The sequence below is a fragment of the Melopsittacus undulatus genome, chromosome 8, assembly GCF_012275295.1.
Source record: "Melopsittacus undulatus isolate bMelUnd1 chromosome 8, bMelUnd1.mat.Z, whole genome shotgun sequence".
Classification (NCBI taxonomy): Eukaryota; Metazoa; Chordata; class Aves; order Psittaciformes; family Psittaculidae; genus Melopsittacus; species Melopsittacus undulatus.
Window position 1 is genome coordinate 3,662,162 of NC_047534.1, and position 26,037 is coordinate 3,688,198.

The 26,037-nt window shown below is 48.0% G+C and overlaps 1 protein-coding gene across 3 annotated transcripts in view; it reads left to right on the plus strand.

The window, feature by feature from the left end:
* The first annotated feature begins 291 nt into the window (after positions 1 to 291).
* RNF216 (ring finger protein 216) overlaps positions 292 to 26,037 on the plus strand; it is a 78,128-nt gene continuing 52,382 nt past the window's right edge. The window contains exons 1-9 of one of the 3 annotated variants that reach the window (XM_031042425.2): positions 296 to 414; positions 667 to 848; positions 10,607 to 10,710; positions 14,675 to 14,800; positions 16,326 to 16,456; positions 17,544 to 18,383; positions 20,342 to 20,418; positions 23,816 to 23,918; positions 24,778 to 24,942. In XM_031042425.2, coding sequence (XP_030898285.2) covers positions 14,734 to 14,800; positions 16,326 to 16,456; positions 17,544 to 18,383; positions 20,342 to 20,418; positions 23,816 to 23,918; positions 24,778 to 24,942 — 1,383 coding nt within the window. In that variant the 5' untranslated portion in view covers positions 296 to 414; positions 667 to 848; positions 10,607 to 10,710; positions 14,675 to 14,733. Of the gene's footprint in view, positions 415 to 666; positions 849 to 10,606; positions 10,711 to 14,674; positions 14,801 to 16,325; positions 16,457 to 17,543; positions 18,384 to 20,341; positions 20,419 to 23,815; positions 23,919 to 24,777; positions 24,943 to 26,037 lie in introns of all 3 variants that reach the window. The other 2 variants (XM_031042424.2, XM_005141653.3) reach the window with 2 other exon arrangements.

Below are 26,037 nucleotides of genomic sequence, written 5' to 3' on the forward strand. Positions count from 1 at the left end.
ACAGGGGTCCTCCACCCCATAGGGGACCTTCCCCCCCAGTAAGCACCCCACAGGGGTCCTCCACCCCATAGGGGACCTTCCCCCGCGATGCGCACCCCTATAGGGACCCTACACCCCCCATAGAGCACCCCACGGGGACCCTCCCCACCCCCCCACCCGGAAGCACGTGCAGCTCCTCTCCCCGCCCCTTCCCCTTATACCCCGCCCCTCCCTATCCGCCCGCTAGGGGGCGGTGCCGCCTGGAGGACCGCCCGCCGCCGCCGCCTCTATGGTAAGTTGAGCCGTAGCCCGGCTCCTCTCGGTGGGGGTGCGTTGCCCGTCTGTCCCCCTGTCCCTCCGCTCCCCTCCGCCGCTCTCTATGGTGCGGGGCGGGCGGAAGGAGCCGGGCCGCGGCGGTTCAATGAAGCGGGTGCGGTGAGTGCGGACGGGGTCCCCTGGGCCTCGGTTCCCCTCAGAGCGGGGTCCTTGCGGCCGGGGTTGGGGTCCTTGGGGGCTGGGGTCGGGGTCCTCCCTCCCCCGTTCACCTCAGCGCCGAGCGCCGCTCCCCGTTTACCTCAGGGCCGCCCTCAGGCCGCGGGTCCCGCTGTCGGCTCCCCATAGAACAGTAATAAGGCAATGGCGGGGGGGGTTCTGTCTCCATGGGGTCTCCTGACGGGCTCGTTGTAGGTACCGTGGGCTGAAAGCCGCCGTCGGCTCCGGAGCTGGGGGGGAAAGGCGGATGTAAACTGTGCTGCTGCTCTTCCGACCTTGTTGTGGGAACGCTTGGTGCCGCTGGGACACTGCAGACGTGTGCTGTGGGAAGGGAACCCAAAACACGGCTGGACACGGGGCGCAGCGCTGTGTAAGAGGTATTCCCCTTCCTCCCTTGCCTTCTCCTCTTCCTCCCCCTTATCCCTATCCATTCGAATGCTTGGTGGCAGAGAGCCGGCGCTGGGAGCTTCGATGTCCGTAATAGAGGTGACTGATGGGTGCTTCTCCATGGCTGGAGGAAGGTCGGGGTTTCACTGAGGTATTCTGGGGCTGAGAGCTCCATGCCCCAGGAGCTGTGCTCCTGCATGGGCTGCAGAGTGCTTTGGGATGGGTGACAGTCGGCTTAAAGAGCCACTGGATGCACTGGCATTGAGGCTGTGCTCACTGGGCACACAACTGCTGCTTGTGGCCACAGGTGTGGGCCGGGAGGTTTGCATTCAGGATACGTTTTCCTTAAGCAAATATCTCCAATGTTTGGGAATGCCTGTTCGAAAGATACGCAGTATGTTCTTTATATCTCACCTTTGCTTCGTGAGCTGAAGTGTTGTCTTCAGATGCCTTCTAGTACTGAAAGCCTTACTACAAGAGACTTATGCCAGAAACATGGGTTTTGTATGAACAAGTTCAGTTGTGGATGCTCCTGTTCAGTGTCCTGGCTGCTGGTTAAGCAAGGGGCAGTTCCAGAGGTAAAGTGTTATGGTTTGTGCACTGCTCTGAGGCCTCTGTGGTTGCTGATGCTGCTGCTCTTCACTTTCTGTTTCCATTTCCTAGGCAGAACACTGAGGGGCTATAGCTCAGTTCTGTGTGTGTGTGCTTTTCCCAGCATCTTCTGTTGTATTCCTATTCCAGCCTTATGGAACAGCACACTCCTCTTGCTTTATTCCAGGCAACAATCCTAAAAGCAATAGCTGATTTCTTTGGTACCTGAAAGGCACAGAGGAGCCTTAATGCTAAGACCTTTGAGTAGATCCCTGTTTGTTCTGTCTCTGCTGGTTGCTTCCTCTTCCTTCCAGTCTCTGCTATCTCATGGATGTACTCTGGAGCTGTTGCAGGTTTCCTGCAGGAGAAGGCAGGTGTTCCCCCATCAGGTGAATGGATTGGACTTTGCATGCTCAGCCATAAAGTGGCCTCCTCCCTCTTCCAGAGGGGATGGTGCAAGGGCTCTTTATTTCCCTCCAGCAACCTCTTTGGAAGCTGAGGGGGGATATTTGGGAGCCATCCTTCTGCAGACCAAATCCTGAGCAAACTGTGGTACATCCTTGTACTGGGGCTTTGGGAGCGTGCAGCACAAACCCTGTGGTGGTACCCATCTCCTTTAGGACTAGCAGAAGTGCAGGGACAGCTTTTCCTTACAGAACTGTGGGATTTACAGCTTTAATCTGAGCTTTCCATTTCCAAGCTGAATGCTGTGCAAAAATTCCACTGCTTTCCATGAGGCTTTTCCATGCTGTAAACATCTTAATAGCTTTCATGTGCTGGGTGTCTGCGTGGTGTGAGTAGATATTATTCACAACCATCTTAACAGGAGTTTGTGCTTGGAATACCAAGACTTGGGAAAGAACTCGGAGCAGCTTCCTGAAGGGGATATGTAAAGATGTTCAGTGTGTTTGGTAGCACTGTGTGTTGGTAACGGGCCTTCTTCCATCTCTTTTCCTTTCCTTTCTAGGATGCTTTCCTATTGGCCAGGCTGCAGGCATCCCTCCTTAAGTCAGGGCATAAATAACAGCACCTGGAAGAGCATTTGAGGCAGGTTTCCTGATGATGAGGTACACTTGGGGTCCAGCAGGGTGCTGACAGCCTGTTCCTGAGCCTGTGCTTCAGGACCTGCTTCCGAAGTCCAAATTCCTGGGCAGAGCAGTGCTTTGTCTGCTGGAGAATGCAGTGGGCGTTACTGCCGGCGGAGAGCACTGAGAGCACTGGCACCGGGGCCTGTGCTTTGAAATTGGATGCACAGCCCTAAAAAGTCCTGTGGCAAAAATAGGTGGAGCGAGCACAGAACTCCAGTGCAGCCGGAGACAGGCAGGAAGCATATCCCAAGGGCCAGGAGTAGCACAAACCCAAGTGTGGGAGAAGCAGAGGAGCCCTTTGGGTGTCTTTGAGTGCCTGCTGGAAGAAGCTCCCATTCATGAAGTTGGAATGGGTGTCTTTAGTTGTCTTTATTTCTTTTTAAAGCCATTGTGAGTGGTTTGCTGCGTTGGGGCTCACCACTGCCTGCATTCTTCTTGGGACAGTCAGAGCTGTGCTGCTAATTCCTCTCTTGAGAAGCTTGGAGGGGGGTGTCTGCACTTGGATTTGGTCTGCAGAGATATTTTAAGCCTCTATTTAAATCACTGCATTCAAACATCATCTTAACTACTTAAAGGAGAGGCATGAGTAGTCTGTGTGTGCACTAAAGTGGTTTGCATTGCTGTGGGGAGATGGGTGGGCTTTCCAAGCTGCTACAGGTGTCTTCAATTACTCCTAGTAGTATCTATCCCCAGTGGGAAAGTGCCTTTTCTTCATTCCATAAGCAGTGGAAGGTGTGAAACATGCAGCTGACTCCAGTTATCTTCCAGGAGATAAGATCATTTGTGTGTGATGTGGTAGTTCCTGTGTTTGAAACGGAGCTGCATAATGTGCTGATCCGCATTAGCCTGCTGAGGAGTTGGTTTTAAGCAGGTTACTGGGAAAACTGGGAAATGAGGGGTGGCAGGGCAGGGAGAACAGGAAAAAAAGCCACTTAGCAGTGACCTGGTGGCTTGGATAAGTTATCTTTGCCAAAGCACTGCAATGTGAGATAGTAAGGAATGTGTTTTCTGAGCTGGGATAATCTTGTCCTCAGCTGCATTCATATCTCTCTCATTGAATTTCAGGTTTATTTTGGAATATCTCAGGAGTGCTCTTTTTCCACTGGGTCAGTGCTTAAGAGCTTTTTTAAACTAGCTGAAGAACTAGTCTTCAAATCCTAAAAATCCTTGAGAGCTGAATTCCTGAGGGCTACATACACTGTTCCTTCTGAAGAACAGGGCCTTGAGCCACCTGCTCTAATGGAAGGTGTCCCTGCCCATGGCAGGGGTTGGAACGGGATGTTCTTAAGGTCCTTTCCAACCCAAACCATTCTATGGCACCTTTGTCCTACCCACCGGCGCTGCTGTTGTTCCCTCCCTGTGTTTGGGAGGGGAGCTCTCAGTGGATAAAGCACTTGGCTTTGGGGAGAGATTTCAACACATGGCAGCTGTGAGTCCTGCTGCCCTCTCAGTGTTTCTGACCTAGGGAACTGAAGTGAAACCTGGCTTCCTGCTGGCTTTGGGGGGGAGCCCAACTCCTTTGCTGTCACCAGCGGTGCCTGTCTGGTCAGAGCAAGACTTCTGGTCACTGCTCTCATCACTCATTACAAGAGGCAAAGTCAAGGAGCTGAAATCAATCTGGGAGCAGATGTAGGTGTCAGGGTGACCTGGAATGTTTTCAGTTGGCTTCCGAGGCCAAGCACTGTGTTGCTGACATTCGGTTGCTTACCTCTGTAAGGAGGCCAAGCTACTGTTTGCGTTATTCAGATAAACATTTGGACAAGATGTGCAGAGGCAGCATGTGATGTTATTCTGTAGTATGAGGTGGTTAGGATTTGTACTGGCTGGAATCTTTGTTTAGGGAATATATGGATAGAAAAGAGCCTCATGGTAATGTATTTTGTCTAAAGAACTTCTCACACAAGGCCTCTGTGCTGCTTTGTCAGTACTGACGTGCTCTTATCAAGCTGTTGGCACTTATTGCTCTTTCTGGATTGGAGATAGGAAGCACAGTGGTTGGTATTTTGCAGCCTTTGCAGAAGCAGAGCTGGGGGAGCACATTTACACTTCTACTCCCCAAATACCATCCCAAAGACGTGCTGCATTTGTACACTTGATGGAGGAAGGGAGAGGAACCTCTCCCTGCTGCGTCCTGCTTGAAGGCACCTGGAGGCCAGAAGGAGCAGAAGGAGCGCTTACTCCATACCCGTGGCGAGTACAAAACACTGTTGGCTGAAGGTGTTGCAGTGGGGTAGGGTGGCACAGGCAATGATGGTGACTTTCCTTCTCTCCCTGCTCTCACTGTAGTGTTCTGTAATTCAGTTTGAGGGAGGTGACAGCAGCAGCAGTATGGGGAGAGGCAGGAAGAGCAGTGCTCTCCCTCCCAGGAAGGCAGCGGTGTAGGATGTCTCATTCCTCCCCTGCTGCTCACATTTCCAGCTGCAGATGAACAAGACCAGCAAGAGCCATCAGCAGTAACTTGGCCAAGCATAAATAGTTCATGTCCTCTCTCTATATATATTGTTAAACCAGAATCCTGTTGTAGTGGGGAAGGCTTCATTGTGTATAAACTGGGAGGTGCCCTTGGATCAGCCAGGACTAGCAGAGACCAGCTGGAATGCACCTCAAACACAGTGTCTGAGGAGTGCTCCTCAGCTTAGTGTTTATGTGTTTGTTTAGCAGTTTGTGGCTGCTTTTACTGTCTCTCCATCCCAGATGGTGAAATAATGTTTGATGTACTGTTGCAACACCCAGGAAAAGAATTTATATGCTCTTCTGTGAAGGCTTGAAGTGTTGGACTCTTGACTGTGATGACTAAGGGGTAGCACGCAAATTTGCATCCTGGAAACAGGCATGTCCTTAGCAAATGGTTTGGCTGTAGCCTGTGTAACCTCTTAGGAGTGGCCTGTAGTGGCTTTTGTAGTGTTACATATGTGAAATGGTGGTTTGCCATGGGCTCAAATTGTTGTGTACCTAAATCTGTGTGGCTGTGGACCTGGAGAATTAATGTGCAGTGCTGCTTTCCTTGCTTTTTAGCTGGCCAGCTGATAATACATTCATCTGTGAGCTGTAGCCATCTCAGAAGGGAATAAAGCTTCACATAGAGCATCTCTAAATCCGACTATGAGCTGATTTCACTGGGTTTAATCCTGATGCAGTGGTACACCTCCCTCCAATACAACCCCTTTGCTTTTCTGCTATTCTAACATACTCTGCCTCAACCCTGCAGTAGCCACTGCCATGTGATGTGGATGAGGTCAGGCTGGACAACTGTCAGGAGCCTGGATGGCTGCCCTTGGTTCTTGCTTGCTGGGCTGGAATTGGCTGGCCACAAGGCTGCAAATGAAACTCAACCCAGCTTTGCAACAGTAAGGGCTGGAAAATCTTATCCCAAGTGGTCATTTGAGCAGTAAGGACACAGTTACTGTGGGTTGGTGACCATCCTCCTGCAGCAGTTCTTGGGTGCAATAGGCAGCTCTTTTTGTCTCTTTCCATTAGGAATCTGTGCAGTGTGGATTTGCTGCTTTCTCTTGGTGTTCTGTGTGGTAAATAAGGCAATTTAAGACCTGTTTCACTGCAGAGCTTGGCCTGTTGGCTCACTCTGGCTCTTATACACATTTAAACCCTTCAACTGATGTGCAAAGGCACCTTTGAAAGGCAGGGCTGGATCTTGGACTTAGGAGTGTGTAGAGTCTGAGTGCTAATTAGGTATCAGCTGTGGTTGAATAGTGTCAACTGTCAGGCTGCAGTTTAAGATCTTCCCCCTTGTTGCAGTTTATGTCAGCATCTTGGTTCTCCTGTTTCTGCCCTGGTGGATGTGTGAGGGTCTGATCTGAACCCTCAGGAATGGTTTTCCAGGCCACTTCTTTTCAAAGGTGTTTCAGATGCTGGTGTAGCTCAGCACGAGAGGAGGTGACAATCTGTAGTGTTGGAACATGACCATCTTAAGCAGGTGTTGCAGTGAAACCCTTCTTAACATAAAGCCACAGCTTCTGGCCACTGACCTTTGGAACTGTGGCAGTGCAGATGCTTAACATGGCTCATAAATAAGGCACGGCTGGAATAACCAGCATACGTGACCTGGGAAGCTTCACTCTGTTTGGAAGCTCCTCATTCTGGGATGTTTGACACTAGAATGGTTGGTGCAAGCTTTGAAGTCGATAGTTCTAAAAGGACTGGGCAGATCAGCACATAAACCTTCCTTTTGGAGGGGTGCAGGAATCTGGGTGTCTTTCCCTTCTGTACCAACTCAAGGTCAAGTGTGGGCATTTATCTTGTCAGCAGCTTTGTGAAAGGAGATGCCTTTTGCAGGCTGCAGCCTTGGAAGCAGTTTCTTGTGATAGGTTAAGGCACGTCTAAAACAAAAGAGAGTAAGAAATACCCCCTTCCTTTCCACATTTGCTCCTACTGGGGTCCTTCTGCTGTTGTGAGCTGATGGGGTTTCTGCAGTATGTAAAAGCATGATGTAGGTACCCCTCTTAGTAAGAAAGTTTGGGATTGAGCTTTGAGGTCTTCCTGATTTGTTTGCAGTGCTGTTTTACAAGGGCATGTATTGACAGGAAAAGTGGCAATGGCTTTAAGCTGAAAGTGGGGAGGTTTAGATTAGATATTAGGCAGAAGCTCTCCCCTGTGAGGGTGCTGAGGCGCTGGCACAGGGTGCTCAGAGGAGCTGTGGCTGCCCCATCCCTGGCAGTGTTCAAGGCCAAGTTGGACACAGGGGTTGGAGCAGCTGCTCCAGTGGAAGGGGTCCATCGCAGGGGTTGGAACTGGATCATCTTAAGGTTCTTTCCAACCCAAACCATTCCATGATTCTATGACTTTAAAGTCCTCTGGCTGTTACTGCAACTAAAACTGGCTCTTTGTGCTTTCTAACCCTCTTGGCTTTGGTCTAGCTAGTCCCTTACAGCTGCTTTTAACATCACTTTGCTTGCTGTGTGTATCCTGTCTCTTCCTGCTCCCAGTGCCCCCACCAAACAGGGCTGCGAGCAGAGCAGGCTACTGGTTGCTCTCTGTGTGAAGGTGAACCAGCAACCTTAAACTCCTTTATTTCTCTGTTCCCAGTGTAAAACTGGAGTTGGTAACCTGAAGGCTCCTGAAGATGTGCATCCAGCTTCTTCACTACTGAAAAGCTTGTGCTTGGTTTGCTTTGTTATACCTTTTAAAGGTGACATTCAAGATCCCTTCAGAAAGGGAAGAAAACGCCAAGGATTTGGAGAGGAAACACTGTGTCCTTTCTTGGGAGAGCTCTGTGAAGTACAAACAACAGAGAAGCACTCTCATGTATGTCCTGGGGCAGGCAGGGCATTTCCCTTGTTCTTTTCTGTGTGGCCGCTGGGTTGATGGGAAGAGGAGGCAGTCGCAGTTCATGTTATGTAGAGCTGGTAGTTGTGGAAGTGTTAAACCCACACATTATAGGTTTAATAAAGGTACTGCTCACAGGAAGGAGCCTCTGCCTCCTTCTCTTGGGATCCACATGAGTTCAGGGCAAGAAAACTGAAAGCAGAACTCATTGTGGGAGCAGCAAAGCTGCAGATCCCATGGTTTCACGTGCTCTTCTGTTTGTCCCCACCCTTACACTGCAAAATCAGAACAATTAAAGTGATGCCCTGGGAGGTAGCCTGAGCCCAGAGGGGTTGGTTTTGTCTGTTTGTGCTGCTGCAGTGAAGGGCTGAGCTGCTTGAGTCTGAATTGTGGCTTGAGCATGAATGCTGGCACCTGTGTTTGTGGTGGGGAGGGAGGTTTGGGATTGTGGTGATTATAGGGATGGTTTTGCATGTGCCACAATAGCCTGAGGCAGGCAGAGTAGTCCCTTTCACAGGAGAGACACCTCTTCTTCCCTCAAAGCCTTACATTTTCCCTTTGCTCTTAAAATGAGCTGCTCAAGGCAATGGCGTTAACTCCATTTCTAACCAGACCTTGTAAATGTAATGCCTCATTGAGGGCTCAGTCTGATAGGGGAGGCTAATGCCTGATCCAGAGCTCCCCACCTCTTGTGCAGAGCTTTTTGCATCCATCAGAATGAGCAGCCTCGAGCTGGTCAGAGATGTGAGGATACAGAGCCCTGTTAGTCAACAGGACTGAGAGGGGTCATGAGAAGGCACAGGAGCATCTGCCACTTGACCTTGATGCTGGTCATCAGGGAATAGCTTGGAGGCATCAGGAGCTTTGAGTTGAGTTGGATTAGCAGTTGCCCTTTTTTGGACACCAAATAAATCTGTTTCAACACAGTCTTTGTATTTTAGAGAAGAACTAGCAGACCAGATATGGGTTTTGCTGGGGAAAACTGGTATCATTGGAGGTAAATAGGATAAAACAGGAGAGGTTTCTTTTCTCTTGTACTCGATAGATGCAATGAAAGTAGAGATACCCTGACCTTAATGGGGTGGTGAAGTGGATGAGAAATCCAGTGGTGTACACACTATCGAGATGTTCCCTGGCAGTCCAAAGCTGACTTGCAAAATGGGAAAGGTACTGTTAGAAACCCAAGTAATCCCTAAATATCTGCTCTTTTTATGGCTCCTGACGAAACAGTATTCATGAGGCTGAAGCAGTAACACACAGATGCAGCTCATACCCTGTTAATCCCCATCTTTTCTTTCCAATATACTCTCTGATGCATTCTTGGAATGCTGCTGACTGAGGATTCACTGGAAAAATGCACAGCAGAGATCTGAATGAGGCTACTACGCAGAGTACAGGTGCTGCTCCTTGAGTAGGAGAGGAGGAGGGATAGGGAATGCAGAGTTGTGATTGCTCCCAGAGAAGTTTGAAGACTCCCTGTCCCTCTTCTCCAGCTTAGTAATGTTCTAGCCTGGAGCACTGCTTCTGGAGCCAGGTATGGTGCTGGTGTGGCTGCAGAAACAGGGCTACTCTGAGATACCTTCTGAGCAGTTTGTGTGTTGCCCATCTCCTATGTGCTGGGAGGTGAAGTCCAGCTTGGATTTACTTGCCACAGAATGCTTTATGTTTCCTGATGTTTTGGTGTGGCAAAATCAATTCTCTGCCTTTCTGCAGTAGAACTGTGCTCCCTGGCTCTTTGTGGAGGAAAAAATGGCTCATTTCAGCTTCTGTTCCTTGATTTTTCTCAGATCTCAGGAATCCTGTCTCCTTAGAGGGTGTATGTGTCTGACCTAAATCATTGGGTAAAACAAGCCAACTGCTAATTCATTGTGAAATGGGGGGGGGGGGAGTTAAAACATACAGGGAAATTCTGGTATTGACTCTCTTGAATGGTTTGGGATTGGAAGGGACCTTAAAGCTCCTCCAGTTCCAACCCCCTGACATAGGCAGGGACACCTTCCACTGGAGCAGCTTGCCCCAAACCCTGTTCGATAAATGAACATTGTGCCCCTTCAGCACATGCTACATGTCCACACATTGCTGGCAGAGCTACATGGATGCAGTTGGTGTAAGTCTGTGCCTGTTCTGTGCTCCTAAGAGAAGCTTTTGGGCAATAGCTGTAGCTGGTTGTGTTGTTTTCCTGGAGGAAGCCAGGAGTCCTTGCCTGCAAGTCGCTGCCCACACTCCCCTACCTTTAGGAGGCCAGGAGCAAGGCTTTGGGATGAGGCCAGGAGCAAGCTTTGGGATGAGGGCAGGAGCAAGGCTTTGGGATGAGGGCAGTGCTTTTGTTCTGGTGGCATTTCCCACTTTTGCCTGAGCTGGGGGCTGGCCTCTGTGCCAGCCTGCTCAGCAGAAGCCCTGCTGCAGGTCCACATCTTACCCTCTGCTGTTATTCCTTTGCAAGGTGTGATGCAGTGCTGATCATTGCCTTGTGCATAGCAAACAGAGCTTGTTTGAGCCCAGTGGTTCTTGTCAGGCTTATGATCAGGGGATTTCTGATTTCCAGTTGGGATGCTGTTGCTTGACATGATGTTAAACTCTCCCTGCTTTTTCTAAGTGACTGTTAGAAGGAGCAGCCCCCAGTGCATTGTGAACCCTTTGAAAGGTTTCAGTGCAATGCTGACAGTAAGCCAGGCTGGTTTATTCCCTTTCTGTGGAGCTTTTCTTGTTTTAAGGGCTGAATTTTGAGCTTTTCACTTTGCTGCTTGTCACAAGCCATGCATTATTTAAGCACCTTCTCTTTGTTTTAGCAGCTTGAAACAAGCCAGGAATTCACCTTGCTCGCAGGCTACCAGGAGACACGTTTGCTGCCCGCAGGCAGAAAGTAGGAGTTGGTACTCTTCTGTCAACATAGGTGAGCAACAGTGGTGTTGCTGTATGGGGAGAGGCTAAAACACACAATGATTTGATGTTGCTGACATCTCTTTTAAGTCGCTCTTTTTCTCCCTCCATTCGGTTGGGATTTCAGTTCCTACCTCCCCTGCAGTGCTTTCTGTCTACTCCTGTTGCCTTGAGCTAGAGCTAGAAAAGAGCACTTTGAATCTAATCCCATTTTGGGGATGTGGGAGTTCAAGATTTCAAATAGTATAAGTAGGGGGGAAAAATACACTACTGTGTGTCTAGGAGGGGGGTCTCCCCTCAACTGTCACTTCCAATTCCAGCTCCATCAGAAGATGCTCATTGCAGCACAAATGTGAGGTGGAGGGAGCAGATTGGAGTTCTGCTCCAATTACTGCAGTCCAGAAACGCCTGCATATACCAGGAGTTTAAATATATTCACAGTACTGATGCTTGCTATTTTTAGGTTAGGCTAAAAATATGCAATGTGGGATTTGCAGGGATTTTGAATGGGGTTTGGAAATCCTTGGGAGGCATCCCTGTCCATGGCAGGAGGTTGGAATGAGATGATATTAAGGTCCTTTCCAAACCAAGCCATTCTGTGTGCACCTGAGACCTGCTCCACCTCTTGCAGCTGATCCATCAGCTTTTAGTAGTGTTTGGGACCAGTGATTTTGTGACTTACATTTTGGCATGTGTGAGAAGCTCCTTTGGGAAGAATGGGTGACTTCAGTTGTAGGTCTGAGATGTGGTGCAGAGAACAGTTACACACAAATCCCTGATGGCCTCTGATCTTCCCGTTAGCTCTTCCGTTAATGGATTCTTCTCTTAAGCTGCTCTAGGAAAAACCTTAATGGGGAGGATTTTACAGCCTGGGCAGTGGAACAACTTGGATGTGCAGCGTCATGAATACATGGAGTAATGTGGAACACAGAGGGGAGCTTTGGGGGTCCTCACTGCGCTTCACTGGGTGCCTTTGAAACTGTGATTAGGGCTTTGTGTCCCCAGGGTACTGTATAGGGGATTCGAGTCCCAGATCCAGTTTGTGCTGTAATGCAGATGGGAGCCTTTAGGGGAAAGGGAAAACCAACAACAATAAAGCAAAGTGTCTGCCTGCAGCCAGGTCTTTTGAAGCAGTTCTAGTATCCTGTACTTGACTGTATTGAACGAAAAGCTGATGGGCATGTTAGAGCTTGGTTACTTACATAGCTTTATTCTTCACCTATAAATAGGCACTGAAATCACTGAGGTAGTGTGGAATAGCTTCTTCCCATCTGTCTTGCTTTCTTGCTCTGTTGTTTATGTAGGCAAAGACCTGGCTTTGATCTTGTTACTTCACATTCTTGGCAGCCTAGTGCTAGAAACATGAACAAACTTCTTATTCATGCCACTGCATGGAACTGGCCCATGCTCACAGATAGTTGTTTAAACTAGAGCTCTGCGCTGAGTTATTGACAAAATGAATTGCTAGCTCTCTTTGGAAGCTTGGCTTTTCCCCTCAAAGCAGTGCTTTATTAAGCTGCTTGGGTTCTTCTGCAGGCTGTTTTGAAATAGAGAAGTGGTATATTGCCAGTTCTTCCCAGCCTTGGCTTTTTTGTTGTTGTTGCCTTGACTGTGTCTTGCAGTTAATACTATTTATTCCTGCTTTTAAACCACCATAGGTCTTCTGATAGTGTGTGTGTGTGCATCTTGTACAAAGGCATTTCCTGTGCCTTTTCTTGATGCACAAGGTTGAAGTGTTTGAGTTCCTGTCTACAGGAACCAGTATTATCTATGGAGAATATGGCTTTAACCTCAGTTTTGTGGCTTATCCCTTGTTCTTGGTTGTGAACAGCTCTGGCTTTTAGTTGGAGAAAGCACTGTTTGGAAGAAGACTTCTTGGTGACTGTGCTGAGCACTTGTGGTGTCGACTCACTCACAAGTACACACATTCCCCTGCTGCTAACACACTGTAAGGGAGAAGTATCCAAGCCACTTAGCTTTGCACATAGCAAATCCAAGCAGACATCTGTCTAGCCGCTGTCTGTACCACTTGATGCTGCAAGAGGTGATTTGTGGCTTCCATGAGCATCCTTGTTCCTTCACAGCCAGTTTTGGAATGATCCTTCTCTTTTTGCCTGCCAAGAGGTTCCTTGGTTGAGCAGGAGCCTGCCTGAAGGAGGCTGAGAGAGGTGGGTGATAGCAATGCAGGGGCTGTTGGTTATTGCGAGGGGTGCTTTTGTAGGACCAACCTGCTGGGAAGCAGAAGTGGTTAGCGTGGGTACAAGAGGCCTGAGTGCCTCTCCTGACACTGCTGCCAGCCTGCTCAGTCCCCTTGGCCATGCTGGTCCTTTCTGTGCTTCCATTTCTCCATCATTTAGATGGCAAGAAGCACATTGATCCTGTTTTCTGAAGTACTGAGAGGGTGAAGGGTGGAAAAATGCTGTGCATTCCTTTGAAGAGTGAGTTCACAAGGCTTTTATACCAAGTATGCTGACAGTGCCCCAGCTGCTGAACTGCAGCTCCAGCTCTTGTCTGCACTGATGAGAATGGTGCTTCCATGCCCTTCTAGCAAACAAAGATTGATTTCTCCTTGCTTATAAAGCAGAAGCTGAAGAACCCAGTGAAAACACTCCCCAAAGCTTGATTTTGGAGCATGTCTGAAGCATCAATACGCCCATGATTCTCTTGTGCTTACTGGAAAGCGGGTGTGCTACTAAGGCTACAGGGCTCAAATATGTAGGAGTAGTTGCATGTTTATAGTAATGCTGATTAAAGAGGCCTTTGCAGTTCCTTTAGCCCAATGTCCTACTCCAGTTTGGGCCATTCACCGGGTGAATGGGGCTGTTTGTAGCCTTGAAAACCTTTATGGTGGAAGTTCCCCTTGGAGAAGGCTGGTTCAGCACTGCACCGTGCTGCTGGCACCTTTTATGTGTGTGCTAAGCTAGTGTCCTGCCCTGAAATGGAGAAAAAGCTGCCTCCATCTGTCAGCTTAAATCTCCCCTCTGTCAGCTTAAAGCCATTCCCTCTCGTCATGTCACTACAGGCCCTTGTAAAAAGCCCCTCTCCAGATCTGTTATAGGCTACTTCAGCATTCCTTTGGAAGCCTGTTACAAGGTCTCCCTTAAGGAGCCTTCTCTTCTCCAGGCTGAACAAGCCCAGCTTTCTCAGCCTGGCTCCAGAGCAGAGGTGCTATTTGTGGCAAGGAAGTGTGCTCTGCAGATGTGTTTTGTGCCTGCACTGTGAACAGATCACACACTTCTACACTGCCCTGCCAGGGCTGCAGCTCCCTTCTGATGTGCCAACAACATGGGCATCGTGGTAGTGAGCTCACAGCATCTCTGGTCCCTCTGAAGTTGTGCCTCAGCCTGGTGGCACTCAAGTGATGCTGGTGTCTCCATTTCATCAATGGTCCTGTTCCTCAGCAGCAGAGCTGTCAGATCTGACCCATAATAATGACTGTTCACCTCAGTGCTAGTGTTTCTGCAGCACTTGTGCATGGTAGGACTTCATGGGGGTGGTTGTAACGACATCAACTGGTCCATCCAAGATGCCGGCTTATGTGGTGTTGCCCTGCGGCAGCTCAGGCAAGTGGGTTTTGCTCCTCATTGTTAGATGGTGGCAGAAGTACCACAGTGTGAGTTGATGCATCAGGGGTTTGACTTCTCGGAAACAGGAGATGCACATCTGGGGAGGGTTGGAGTGCTGGCTGGACAGAATTGCATCTCCCCATCCACCCCTTTACAGGCATCTTTGTGTCTTCTGCAGAGAGGCTTCTTGGGCCTGGTTGCACTCCTCAGTTGGCTGTCTTAAGTGTCAGAACAGGAAATAACAGAAGCATGTCTGCTTTTAGAGGTGGCACAGGAAAACACCTTTATGGAGAGGCTGTGCATGGGGAGCCAGGAGAACCCCCAGGGTTCTGACACCTTAGTCTTGGGGAAGCCGGATTAGGATGCTGCTGAGTTTGTCTTACACTCTTCTGGCTTTCCTTTGTCTTGTAGCTCCTCGCGTGAGCCTGCCTGTGCCTGAACACTGACACTTCTGAGCACAGCTCCTTAAAATGGCAGAGGGAGATGGAAGTGAAGGAGCCATTAACTTGAACAGCTTCCAGAGTCACAGAGGGAAAGGTGAGTACTGGTTTGTGTGTCTTCCTGAAGTGCTCTTTGTGAAAACTCTGCTTACAAGCAGCAGGGCTCCTCGATACTAAACTGGGAAGAGTGCTGTTAAGGGGAAGCTGCTAGTGGTCTGTTTTGCCATGTCATTCGCTGCTCTGTTACACTTCCTTCACAGCCACCCACTGAAAAGTCTTTCCTTTCATGCAGACATGCAAAATATTTGGCTCTTGCCTTTCTGTTGTTGTACTGCCTCAAGGCAGATTGTGAACTTCTTGGGAACACCGTATAGAGATGAAGGGCTTGTGGTGTTCCACCCTTCTGAGGACCTCAGAGGAGAGAGCCTGGCTCTGCGTTCCTATCCACTGTGTGCGTTGGCACCAGTTCCTCCAAGAGTGGAATGCAAAATGATGCTTTCTGTGTATGCCTGAAAGGTGATAACTGGATGCTCATGAATACGTATGCTAAAGCATAAGCCAAAATGATGTGTCAAATCATAGGGAAAGTGTGGTTGTGTGCTGTCTCTGCAGTACAGAAACCCTCTGTTTCTGCCGTGAGTGTCTCTCCTGCATTCAGCCTGGAGGAGAGAAACTGTGTGGAGACCTCAGAGCAGCCTTCCAGTATCTGAAGGGGACCTATAAGGATGCCAGAGAAGAGCTCTTCATCAGGGACTGTAGAGACAGGACAAGGGGTGATAACTTCAGACTTAAACAGGGGAGATTTAGGTTGCATCTAAGGAAGAAGTTCTTCCCTGTGAGGGTGCTGAGGCGCTGGCACAGGGTGCCCAGAGAAGCTGTGGCTGCCCCATCCCTGGCAGTGCTCAAGGACAGGTTGGACACAGGGGCTTGGAGCAGCTGCTCCAGTGGAAGGGGTCCCTGCCTGTGGCAGGGGTTGGAGCTGGATGAGCTTTAAGGTCCCTTCCAACCCAAACCAATTCTACGATTCCAGCAGCTATGTTCAGTAGTATTTTTATTCCATTCTTGACAAGCCTTGAGGAACGGGGTTGTTATTTAATAGCAGGGTACCTTCAGCATCCACAGCCAGGAGCACTATCTCAGCCTTGCATATGGTACTCCTGCAAAATCACACCCTTTCAGAAGCAGAATTACACAGAGGAGCTTCTCTCCTCTAGAACACACTGCACATTAATAAAAGAAAATGTCTCTTCCCTGAATTACTGAATGTTCAGGAATTCTGTGCAGAAACTGGGAAGCAGTCTGTGCATTGTGTGTTCAGGATACATTTTGCAGCAGCTTGACTTGTCCTGAGGTTTGGAATAGAAGCAGCTCTGCGTAAGTGTCACGGACTGTTGTGGAGAGCTGTAGTTTGTGCAGGGGTTGTGCTCAGAAGGGCTGAGGGAGGCAGGAGAGGCTGTAACTGTGCCACAACTGCACTTGCAGAGGAATCAGGGACTTTTGAGTTCTTCTTCCTTATTGCCACAATGCAAATGTGCAGGTTGCTTTTTGAGTTGTATCAGTGCCTGTGCCCTCTGGCTGCAGGTATTTACCTTGGGTAAATAGCTCCTTCATGTATCCCACAGATCGGACAGACTGCAGGTACGAAGGTATCCTGACATTGGATTCCTCGGATGAAGACTTACCTTTTCTGCTGGAAGCACCAGCGGAGCAGCAGTGTGAGGAAGATGATGATGATGTAGTCATCTTGGAGGAGGTAATTTGTCATTCTTGTGCTCGCCCTGCTTTATTCATGGCCTTTATAGCCAGCTTTCCTGTGAATATCTGATGTGTTCCTTTGAGAGTCTGGTCCAGCTGTGGTAATTTACTTAGGATGCCTGAAATGGATGTTGAAATGATGGCATTTTGCTGCCTCTGTTTAATCATGTTTTGGGCACGGGAGGGGAGATCTAGACTATTAAACTCCATTGTATTTAAAGTTCTAATTAACAAAGGCTATAGCTTCTGTAAAGCTGTCTATTGAGATCCAGAAAGATGGAGTGCTTCATGAAAGGATGTGATGTTCCTTCAGAGGCAGGTTTTCAAACCATGCCTTGTTTGGCCTTGTGTGCTTTAGATCCCTTTATTCTATCCAGATTCCTGTTGGGCTGTTGCAGACACTTACATTTTTGCATATTTACAAAGCCAGCCCACCTGTATCACCCGTAACCTTCCCACTGGCACAGGCAGTCACAGAGAGGAGGGCCAAAGGCTTTAGCTTACATAGATTAAGTGTCTAACTTCATATCTAAGCTATATGAAGAATATGTTCCCCTTTTATGTTGAATTAACCAGAGGCATTGAGAAAATGGGTTCCAAAGTTGACCTTTGTGTTTCTTAGTTGGAAACAGTAGCAGAGTATTCAGGCTGTTGGCATACAGCAGCCTGTTTGCCAGCGGTAAGAACAAGGCCAGAGATTAATGCTTTGAGCTTTGTTTTCTGCCTGTTAAGATAAATCAGGAAGAATGCAAACATGCCAGCAGTTAGTTCCTCCTTCCCAGACTGTGCTAATGGGAAGGAAATGGGAGCTGAGGTGAGTTTAGGAGGTTATTCCACCCTGAAAGTCCTGTGCACACCCAGTTCTGCCTAACGTTCTCTTAGCACCTGGGGATAGACTGAGGCTGGAATTCAGTGCAGCAAAGGTACGTAGGTTGCAGTTTTATGCCTTATTAAGGACTTTGCTAAACAGATTTCATCTGTTTCCCATCAGAAACCTGATTAGATTCAAAAGATCACCTGGAGCAAGGATTCTGCCATGCAGACAAGAACTCCTGCTTACTTACTCTTCTCTATCTTCATTTTAGATCCCAAAGCATCAGCAGCTTCCACGTCCCAATGTCATCAGACCTGCTGCTCAATGGCAGTGTGCAAACGCTGTGAGAGAAAGAGGATCTAAAAGTGCTGTTGAGCCCTTGAAGAGCACATCTCCTGAAGATGTGATCCCAGCTCTGCCCAGCCAGGGAGACCAGGATAACCATGTGGTGGAGAGCAGTGCTGGACCAAGCAAGGATGAGAATATGAACTCTGCATTGCAACAGCCCAGATCATCAGATCTTAATGGCCCTGGGTTTGAACTTACAAGTAACCAGGAGCCTGGTCCAAGTTTGCTTCCAGCAGTAACTACAAGCCCACAGCCTGGGGCTTGTATCATTCTGGAGGATTCAGACTTCCCACCACAACAGGAAGAAAAGCTGGAAACCCAGGGAGAGGACTTGGAGCCAGAGCAAAACCTCAGAGAACCAGCTGAGGCAGGTCCTGCAAACCAGGAGACCCATGAGGACAGCCAGCTGGATCACCCACACGTCCAGCCATCGGAAGGAGAGCCACATGCTGTAGTAAATAGCTGTGCTCCTCAGCAAGGACAGCCTGAAGCAGACCCAGGATCTTTAAGGGCATATGGAGAGAAGGCTCCTGGGCCGGCCTTCCCCCGACCTGAACCACAGCAGGATGGGATTCCAGGTCCTGCTTCACCCCAACCAGCACATCCACCAGAAGAAACGGGTCCCCAGGCAGCGGTAGACAACGAACAGCCAGGTCCAGCATTCCCTGCACAGGGCTGCCAGGAGCTTGGCTCTAGTAATGTTCCAGAGCAAGGAGCTGCTGGGCAGGACGAGGACCTCACCACACTGCTCATCAGAGAGATAGTAAGTATTCCCAGGGCTTGTTTGCCTTCTGTGTGCATGGTATTCCCAGACAGGTTTTTCAAGGTGTGTAGTGTTTCGCATGCTCAAGCCACAGCCCTGTTGACTTCAGCTGCAAATCCTCTTCATTTTGGCTGAGACTCAGCTATGCAGCAGGTGAAGAGCAGACAAGGAACTGTTGGGAAACTGCTTTGAAAGGCAAACAGAAGCGTTGAGAGGATGTCAATCTTGAGGGCACTGTTTGCTCTGGGATGGGTTCTTGGCCAGAGAGATAGCGCAGAGCTGATGGCAGGGTCTCAAGGGTGCAGTGGGGTGAAATAACAGGAGTCTTAAAGACTACTTCCCTCTTGGTTCTGCTACTTTGTTGTTGTCTGATTCCTAGCCCAACACTATAGAGCTGCTTAGGAATGGATGTGGAGCTGAAGGAGCAAAAGAGACCTTGAACACTGGCAGATGGATAGAGGGTGAGGTAGAGAAGGCTTAGAGACACAAGACTGAGAGCCATGGCTGCTTTCAGCTGCCTCTCCTAAAGCAGTGTGGTCCATGGCTGTGTTAAAGTCACCATGGTGCTCAGGGGGTGATGGTTGCCCTTGCAGTGTGGATTTCCAGGCAGTAGCACTGAGGGATTACTGGATAAGCAGCAGGAAGACTCTCAGAAGTTAACTCCACCCAGTCCCTTCTGACTCTGCCTGTGCAGCTGAGCTCGAGGGGCACTAGCCACAAGAATGGAACCGTCAGGTGGGATATTCCTTCACCTTTGGGACATTCAGCAGCTTATGTATATTCAAAAACAGAAGTGTGGTGAAGCTTCACATTTCTGTGTTTTCCCTTCCAATGCATGTTCCTCCCCTTGATTGTTAGGGAGAAAGGATCTCTCTTGATGCCTTATGAATGCTTATTTTGCAATCAAGTGTATTTTACTGTGTCTGTATCTTACACCACCACTCCCATCACATCCTGTATCTTACTGTATCTGGGACAAAATTCAGTTCTTTCCAAGCCAGACCTTGTTGATGATTTGAGATGGGGAAGTAGATACTTTTGCATTGTCGGAGTTGCTTGACAACCCTGACCAGTCCAGTCTTGCAAAGCAGAATCCATCTGGTGCAATAGTTGCAATACCTGTGCAGGAACCCATCAAGAGAGCAGCAAAGGGTGCTCTTTGCTACGTGGCTAATGCTGGGAAAGCTTGCACAGAAATGCCAGGAAAGGTTTGTTGTCTGGTCTGATCTTGTTGCTAATGTGTCTGGGTGCTTTTGGGTGGGTATATGTATTGTTGGGTTTTTTCCTTTGGCTTTGGAATGTTGTATTTCAGCCCACAGTCTGGGACTCCTTAATCTTCAGGCTGAAGGTAAATATTAGCTTTTTCTTGTGTTGTAGATCATACCTACATGCCTTGCCTCTTTCCATTGAGCCTGAATCACTTGTTAGGCCAGCTGCTCATGCCTAACCTCACTACCCATATCCTTCTTGTGAGAATAGAGGTGTTAGCAACCATCCTGTGGAGCAAAGGTGTCCTGGTTTGAGCAGTAGCAGTCATTTTTCTCCTTGGTAGCTGGTGCAGTGCTGTGTTGTGACTTCCGGGCTGGGAACGGTTGCTGATAGCAAGTATGTTTTGAGTTACTGCTCAAATGTTTGGTTTTGTCCAAGGCCTTTTCTGAGCTCATGCTCTGCCAGGGAGGAGGGGAGGCCGGGAGGAAGGAGAGACAGGACACCTGACCCAGGCTAGCCAAAGAGGTATTCCATAAATCTTTGCCCTCTGGCCAGTCCATGATGCACCAGAAGCCAGCACCTTCCGGTATCCATGCTGGATGGATAGAAGTGGTCTCTTGAAACCTGTTTTGGCCCTTGTCTCATGAGAGTGATATACACCCATAAATCTGTGTCTTTGGTGCTATTCACTAGGTTGGGCTACACAGCCCCTCTAATACCTCCATAACCTGTAGCTTTTCCTACTGCAGGAAGCAAGATTCCCAGATGTGAAGGAGGACTACATTGAAGAGCTCATCATCATCAGGAACTGCTATGACTTAAATGTGTAAGTACAGAGCTAAGAGCCAGGGTGCATCGTACAGCAGGCTGGCTGCAGTCACATTTCCATATCCCCACACTGTTGTAAAGCATACCTAGGCTGGGAGGCAGCACTGTGTTGATAGTGCCAAAGAGCAGGGAATTTGTTGGGATTTTTCCTCCTATTAGAGCTTTTCTTAAATTCTCTTTAATTCTTACATTTGTGCCATAGCTTCCCTGCTTTTAAGATCATTTACTTGTTTAAAGATCACTTATCACGTCTTAACTGTTACTAGGCTTCTTAAAAAGGGTGAGTGTCAGGATTAAGGTATTGAGATGACTTCTGTGAAACATAAGGAGGTAGATTGCTGACTTTTGAGTTGGAGAAGAGTTTCCTGTTTCTTCATTTCACTGGTTTTTGGCTTTTTCCAGGTAGGGATGACACTGGTTTGGACTCCCTTACTTATTGTCACCATGGTGTCTCTTGTGCCCTGTGTTTAATCCAGTAGCAGCAGTACTGTTTGAGGTCTCTTGCATCACTTTTTGCAGCTAGAATAGAGCAAACACATTTAAGGGCTGGTAGGATTGGCTCTAAATACCTGTTAAGGGACTGATTTTGGTCAAGCTGAGCAGAAACAGGAGCCAAGAAGGGCAATAAAAGGAATGACAAAAGAGGGTGAAGATTTGCTTTCCTACTTGTGTTGGCACCAGCAACACAGAGGGGAGAGTGGTTTGAAGTAAATCACTTGGGTCTGATGCTTGGTGGTCTCTCTCTCTGTGTTCTTGTCTCTACAGCTGTCACTGCTATCTCAAACATGTTGAAACTAGTTATTGTGTGATACAAGAATGAAGAATAGGTGTTGGTTGCCAGAGTATTCCCTCTCTTGTATTACTCCAAGGCCCCTTTCCCATTAACTAGGCCACTAATTAAGCAGCATTTAAGTGCATGAGGCTTGGAATTAGTTATTGGACCATAAATAAGTAAACTGGCAAGGAAATGAGGATGATCCAATCCATCGGGCATAGATTGCCTATTCTGCTGCCTTTGTGCTATTGTGTCTCCAAAGCAGGGCTTCTTGGCTAGCAAGAAGCTAACTTCTTTCTTGTCTTTCTAAAGTGCTTTCACTGCAGTGGTGCTGTGGTCAGCAGGAGAGAAACTTCTGGGTGTCCATACCACATATTTGGGCACCTCAATGTAGATGGTTGGGTGTAGAAGACCAATAAGGCCATTCCTTGGGGCAGTGGGGCTGCTGAAGTTACACATCTGGCTGCAGGACCCTCTCACTGGTCAACTTGTTATTGTGTCCTGGGGCAATTCAGTGAAGCTTGATGGAATTAAATCACAGTATCAGCTTCTATCAGTCTTAATGTGTTCCTTCCCTTCTGCTCCTGAAATGTCTCCCATTGTGTGCCACAGACCCAGTGAGATGAAAAGGTGCTTACAGGCTTCCCTTTAGGCCATCTACAGTGTCTGCTCAGCAGCGCATTACCCACTCATTGGATGATAAAGATTTCCTCTCCATATTTTTATCCCTTTAACCAAACCAGCTTTTTTGAGTTGCCCCTGCATCTTTTGTGTGAGGACACATGGGTCAAAGCACTGGTCAGCCTCGCTGGCAGGGTCCCTTTGATGTCCATGGTGTGTCAAGCTGAATCAGGCTTGAAATACAATAAATAAGGGTGGCTGGGTTTGGGCAGGGATGAGGCTTTTAAGTGGCTCTGTGTCCTGTGGTGCAGATACTAATGAACAGTGCTGCAAGCGTGCGTGCATTGCGTGCTGGGACCCACTTCCCTCATTGTCAGACACTGAAGGTTAACATCTCTGGAAATCCCAAGCATCGAGATGGCAACATGCAGACCAGTTCAGATGCATCCTGACTGAGCCCCAGCTGATACCCTCGTGTTTGAGCTCCTTGAAGTTTCTGTGTTGTTGGATAAGAACAATTATCTTTGACCAAAAGGATGCGAAGGGGGAGAGCTGGGATCTGTTAAACGCTCAGTGCCAGGGTTTTTTGTTGCTTTCCAAGCTTATCATCATAAGAACTTTCGGCTGATGTGGAAGATAAGATGTGGGAGCTGCTCTTAGCAGGGTATCATCCATTCAGCTTTTGTGTGCAGAAGCATTCACGCTCAGTCAAAAGCTTCTGTCTCAATCTGTCAATACCTGATTAACCAGAAAGAAGTGCTTCTGCTTTGAATGTGAAAGCAGAGCTAAAGTAATCATGCCTTGATAGTGGGTTAATGCTTCAAACCAGTCCAGGTTTCTTAATGGGGGACTGATTTCTGACATCAGGAATGTGAATTACCTCCTATTAGGGCTTTGCTGCAGCCTTGCACCTTCTCCTTCAACAAGTTTTACAAATGCTAATGCTTGTCCAAGCTCTTTATAAAGCATATTATTCTACAGCTGGGGAAACTGAGGAACAGATTCTGTTACTTGACCCAGCCAGCACATCACTGGGTAGTGATGGTGGAGAATAAGCACTGAAAGCCTGCTTCAGACAGCCTCCAGCAAGCTTCCCTTTCCAAAAGGGCTTCTAAAGTATTTGTGGCTCTCCAGCAATAGGATATTCTGCTTGTTAGAGTCTTCCTTCAATTTACCTGCCACTTAGGATTGTTTGTGATAGGAGCTCAGGTCTGCTGCATTCACAGGCCGGTGTGCAATTGCTTTAGCAAGTTTTAGGGATTATTTTCTGAATGCTGTTCTCATTAGACCAGTTTCTAGTGGAAGCTGGAGAATCTGGTGTGATTTCAGGCTTATATTACAATGAAACCTGTATTCAGAGTACATATTGCATGGTCACACAGTTTAAACATGTGTCTGTCTCTGCTCTGTTTGGAAGTAGATCGAGACTGGAGTCTTTAATTCCAGTTTGAGTCTGTAACCTTTCCTTGAGGAAGACTTCAGCCTTTCCTGGGTTTTGTAAGGGTTTGCATGCTGCTTTTGCCATAGATGTGTTTGTGTTAGCCACAGATTTCAATGAGTGCTGCTGATGCTGGGACTCTTCTTTCTTGTATGGTCTTCATAATGTGAATTCCAGAGTAGCAGAAAGTTAGTTCACCTTAACTCTTAGTCCAGGGACCACTTCACATGGATGGGAGTGAGGAAGGAAGCCTGATTGTTCACCTCTGCCATGGAAAAAGATGTAGGTTGGTTAGTACCTCACCCATATAGACTTCACGTGTATGAATTTAATTGCAGAAAGGCAAATCTCTGCTTTCCCTCTGCAGTCATACAGCCAGACATTCTTTACCTAATTCTAAGGCATTTGCTTGCAGTTTGCTCCAGTCTAGGACCTTCCTTGGTTCTTACAGGGCAGGCTGGGACTTGCCTGCCCAGCCTCATAAGAAGATACTGAGAATCAGACAGGTGAGGGATGCCCCTGAGCTCCCAGGCCCTCAAGTAACCGTATTTCTCTTTTCAGGCTTTGTAACTTTCTTCTGGAGAATCCAGATTACCCAAAGAAGGAAGGCAGCGTGGTTTTAAATCCCAGCAGCAGCCTGCTTCCCAGCCAAGATGAGACAAAGGCAAGTGAGAGTATCCTCATCTGCAGCATGTCTCTCGTCCAGTCTGTTCAACCTGAGCTGAGCTTGGGATGTCTGGTTTTATGAGTGCCTGGTTGAGCTTTACTTTCACAGGAAGCCTTTGGGGGTACATTTAAAACAGTGTTAAGTAGTGAGAGTTGCTTGCAAGACGCCTTCTAAGTCTCTCCTGGTTGGCTGTTGTGTAGCTGCAGCATGGCTGCTCTTTGGCCACCAGCGAGACCCTCTGCCCTGCCTGCCTGTTAGCCACCCCATCTGAAGTGTTCATTGTGATAACTGATACAAGAATTCCATGGTCATTCTATCACATGAAGGAGACTTGGACCTTGTGTCTCTCCTTCAGCCTGCTTCTTGGCTTTTCTATTTATTCATCTGTTATACAGTCCATTTGACAAAGCATTCCTTCTGAGCTGCTTTGAGTGTATCAAAATAGCTGTGTGTGGCCTAAGAGAGAAACATCGAATGGGTATTCAACTCTTTCTACTCTTGGAAGCATCTCCCAACCTCAAGCCAATAACAATGGCTTTATAGTAACCTAAATGTATCCTCTCTGAGCTATCTCATGCAGCCATGCACAATGGCTTTAAACTATGTGCTGTGGGTCCTACTAGGAGCAGAACTGCAGGTCGGGGCAGGTTACCCACACAAGTGCATAGGCCAGTAGGCTTTCCCAGCCATGCTGTGCTCTGAGCTGATGCTTAGATAGATGCTCAGAACTGGGTGCTGTGTAACCTGAACTTGGGGTGGTCTTGCAGAAGGTCCTGATAACTGGAAGAGTGGTTTGTGGTGTTCTTGTGTATATATTTATAGCAGTCTTCTTACATGTTTTATCTTCTCTCCCTAGGTGCCTAAAGTGGACTACTTTGATTTCTTCAAGCTTGCCCCACTCGATCAGCGGTGCTTTGTTCAGGCAGCTGACCTCCTCATGGCAGACTTCAAAATGCTCAGCAGCCAAGACATCAAGTGGGCACTACGTGAACTGAAGGGACACTATGCAATCACACGAAAGGTTCTCTGCTTCAAGTCTCTTTCCTTTCCTAGGGTTATCCCTCATCTCTGCACAGCAGTGCTGTGTCTTTTGCCTCACTGTGCCCTCTGTTAGCGTGTGGTTATGGGCTTTTTAATGCTCTTCCTTTCCTTTTAAGAAGTATTAATCCATTTAGTAGAGACTTGCAAAATATATTGGTCAGACAGAATGCTGCAGGAAGGTTTTACTTCTCTCTGATAGAACTGGCTGGTTGATGGTAGGTGATGCATTAAACTGAGAAGTGTTCCCATACATTGCTGCTGAAGTGTCATATAATTGTCAGTAAAACCTAGACTTTTAGCTAAGTCTTAAAACATTTAACATTTAACTGCTGCTATTAGTTAACTGACTGCATGGAATTGAAATGAAGCCCCAGTTTCCCTGTCCTGGTTCTTTTTATGATGACTTGTGGAATAAATCCTGTATTAGACTCATAGAATAGTTAGGGTTGGAAATGACCTTAAGATCATCCAGTTCCAACCCCCCTGCCATGGGCAGGGACACCTCACACTAAACCATGGCACCCAAGGCTCTGTCCAGCCTGGCCTTGAACACTGCCAGGGATGGAGCATTCACAACCTCCCTGGGCAACCCATTCCAGTGCCTCACTACCCTAACAGTAAAGAATTTCTTCCTTATATCCAATCTAAACTTCCCCTGTTTCAGTTTCAACCCACTACCCCTTGTCCTATCGCTACAGTCCCTAATGAATAGTCATCCCCAGCATCCCTATAAGCCCCTCTTCAGATACTGGAAGGCTGCTCTGAGGTCTGTTCCCTGTAAAAGAGTGTCACTGTAATGAAGCTGCATAGACACTTGGTTTATATATCAGCAAACTGAATGTAAATGTGGCTTCAAGCATTTGACTTGGACCTGCTCTGATATCCTCCTCATGCTGGAGCTTCTTTCTCTGCTATTCCAGGTCTCAAACAAAAATCCCTCATCCCTTCACTTGCTCAATTGAGTATTTGAGCTTCATTTTTTTTAACTAAAAAGCAAACACCAACAACAAAAAAAGAGCCAAACCAGCTCCATTGCATCAAAGGGGACACCAGATGGAGTTGAAATAGCTTTACA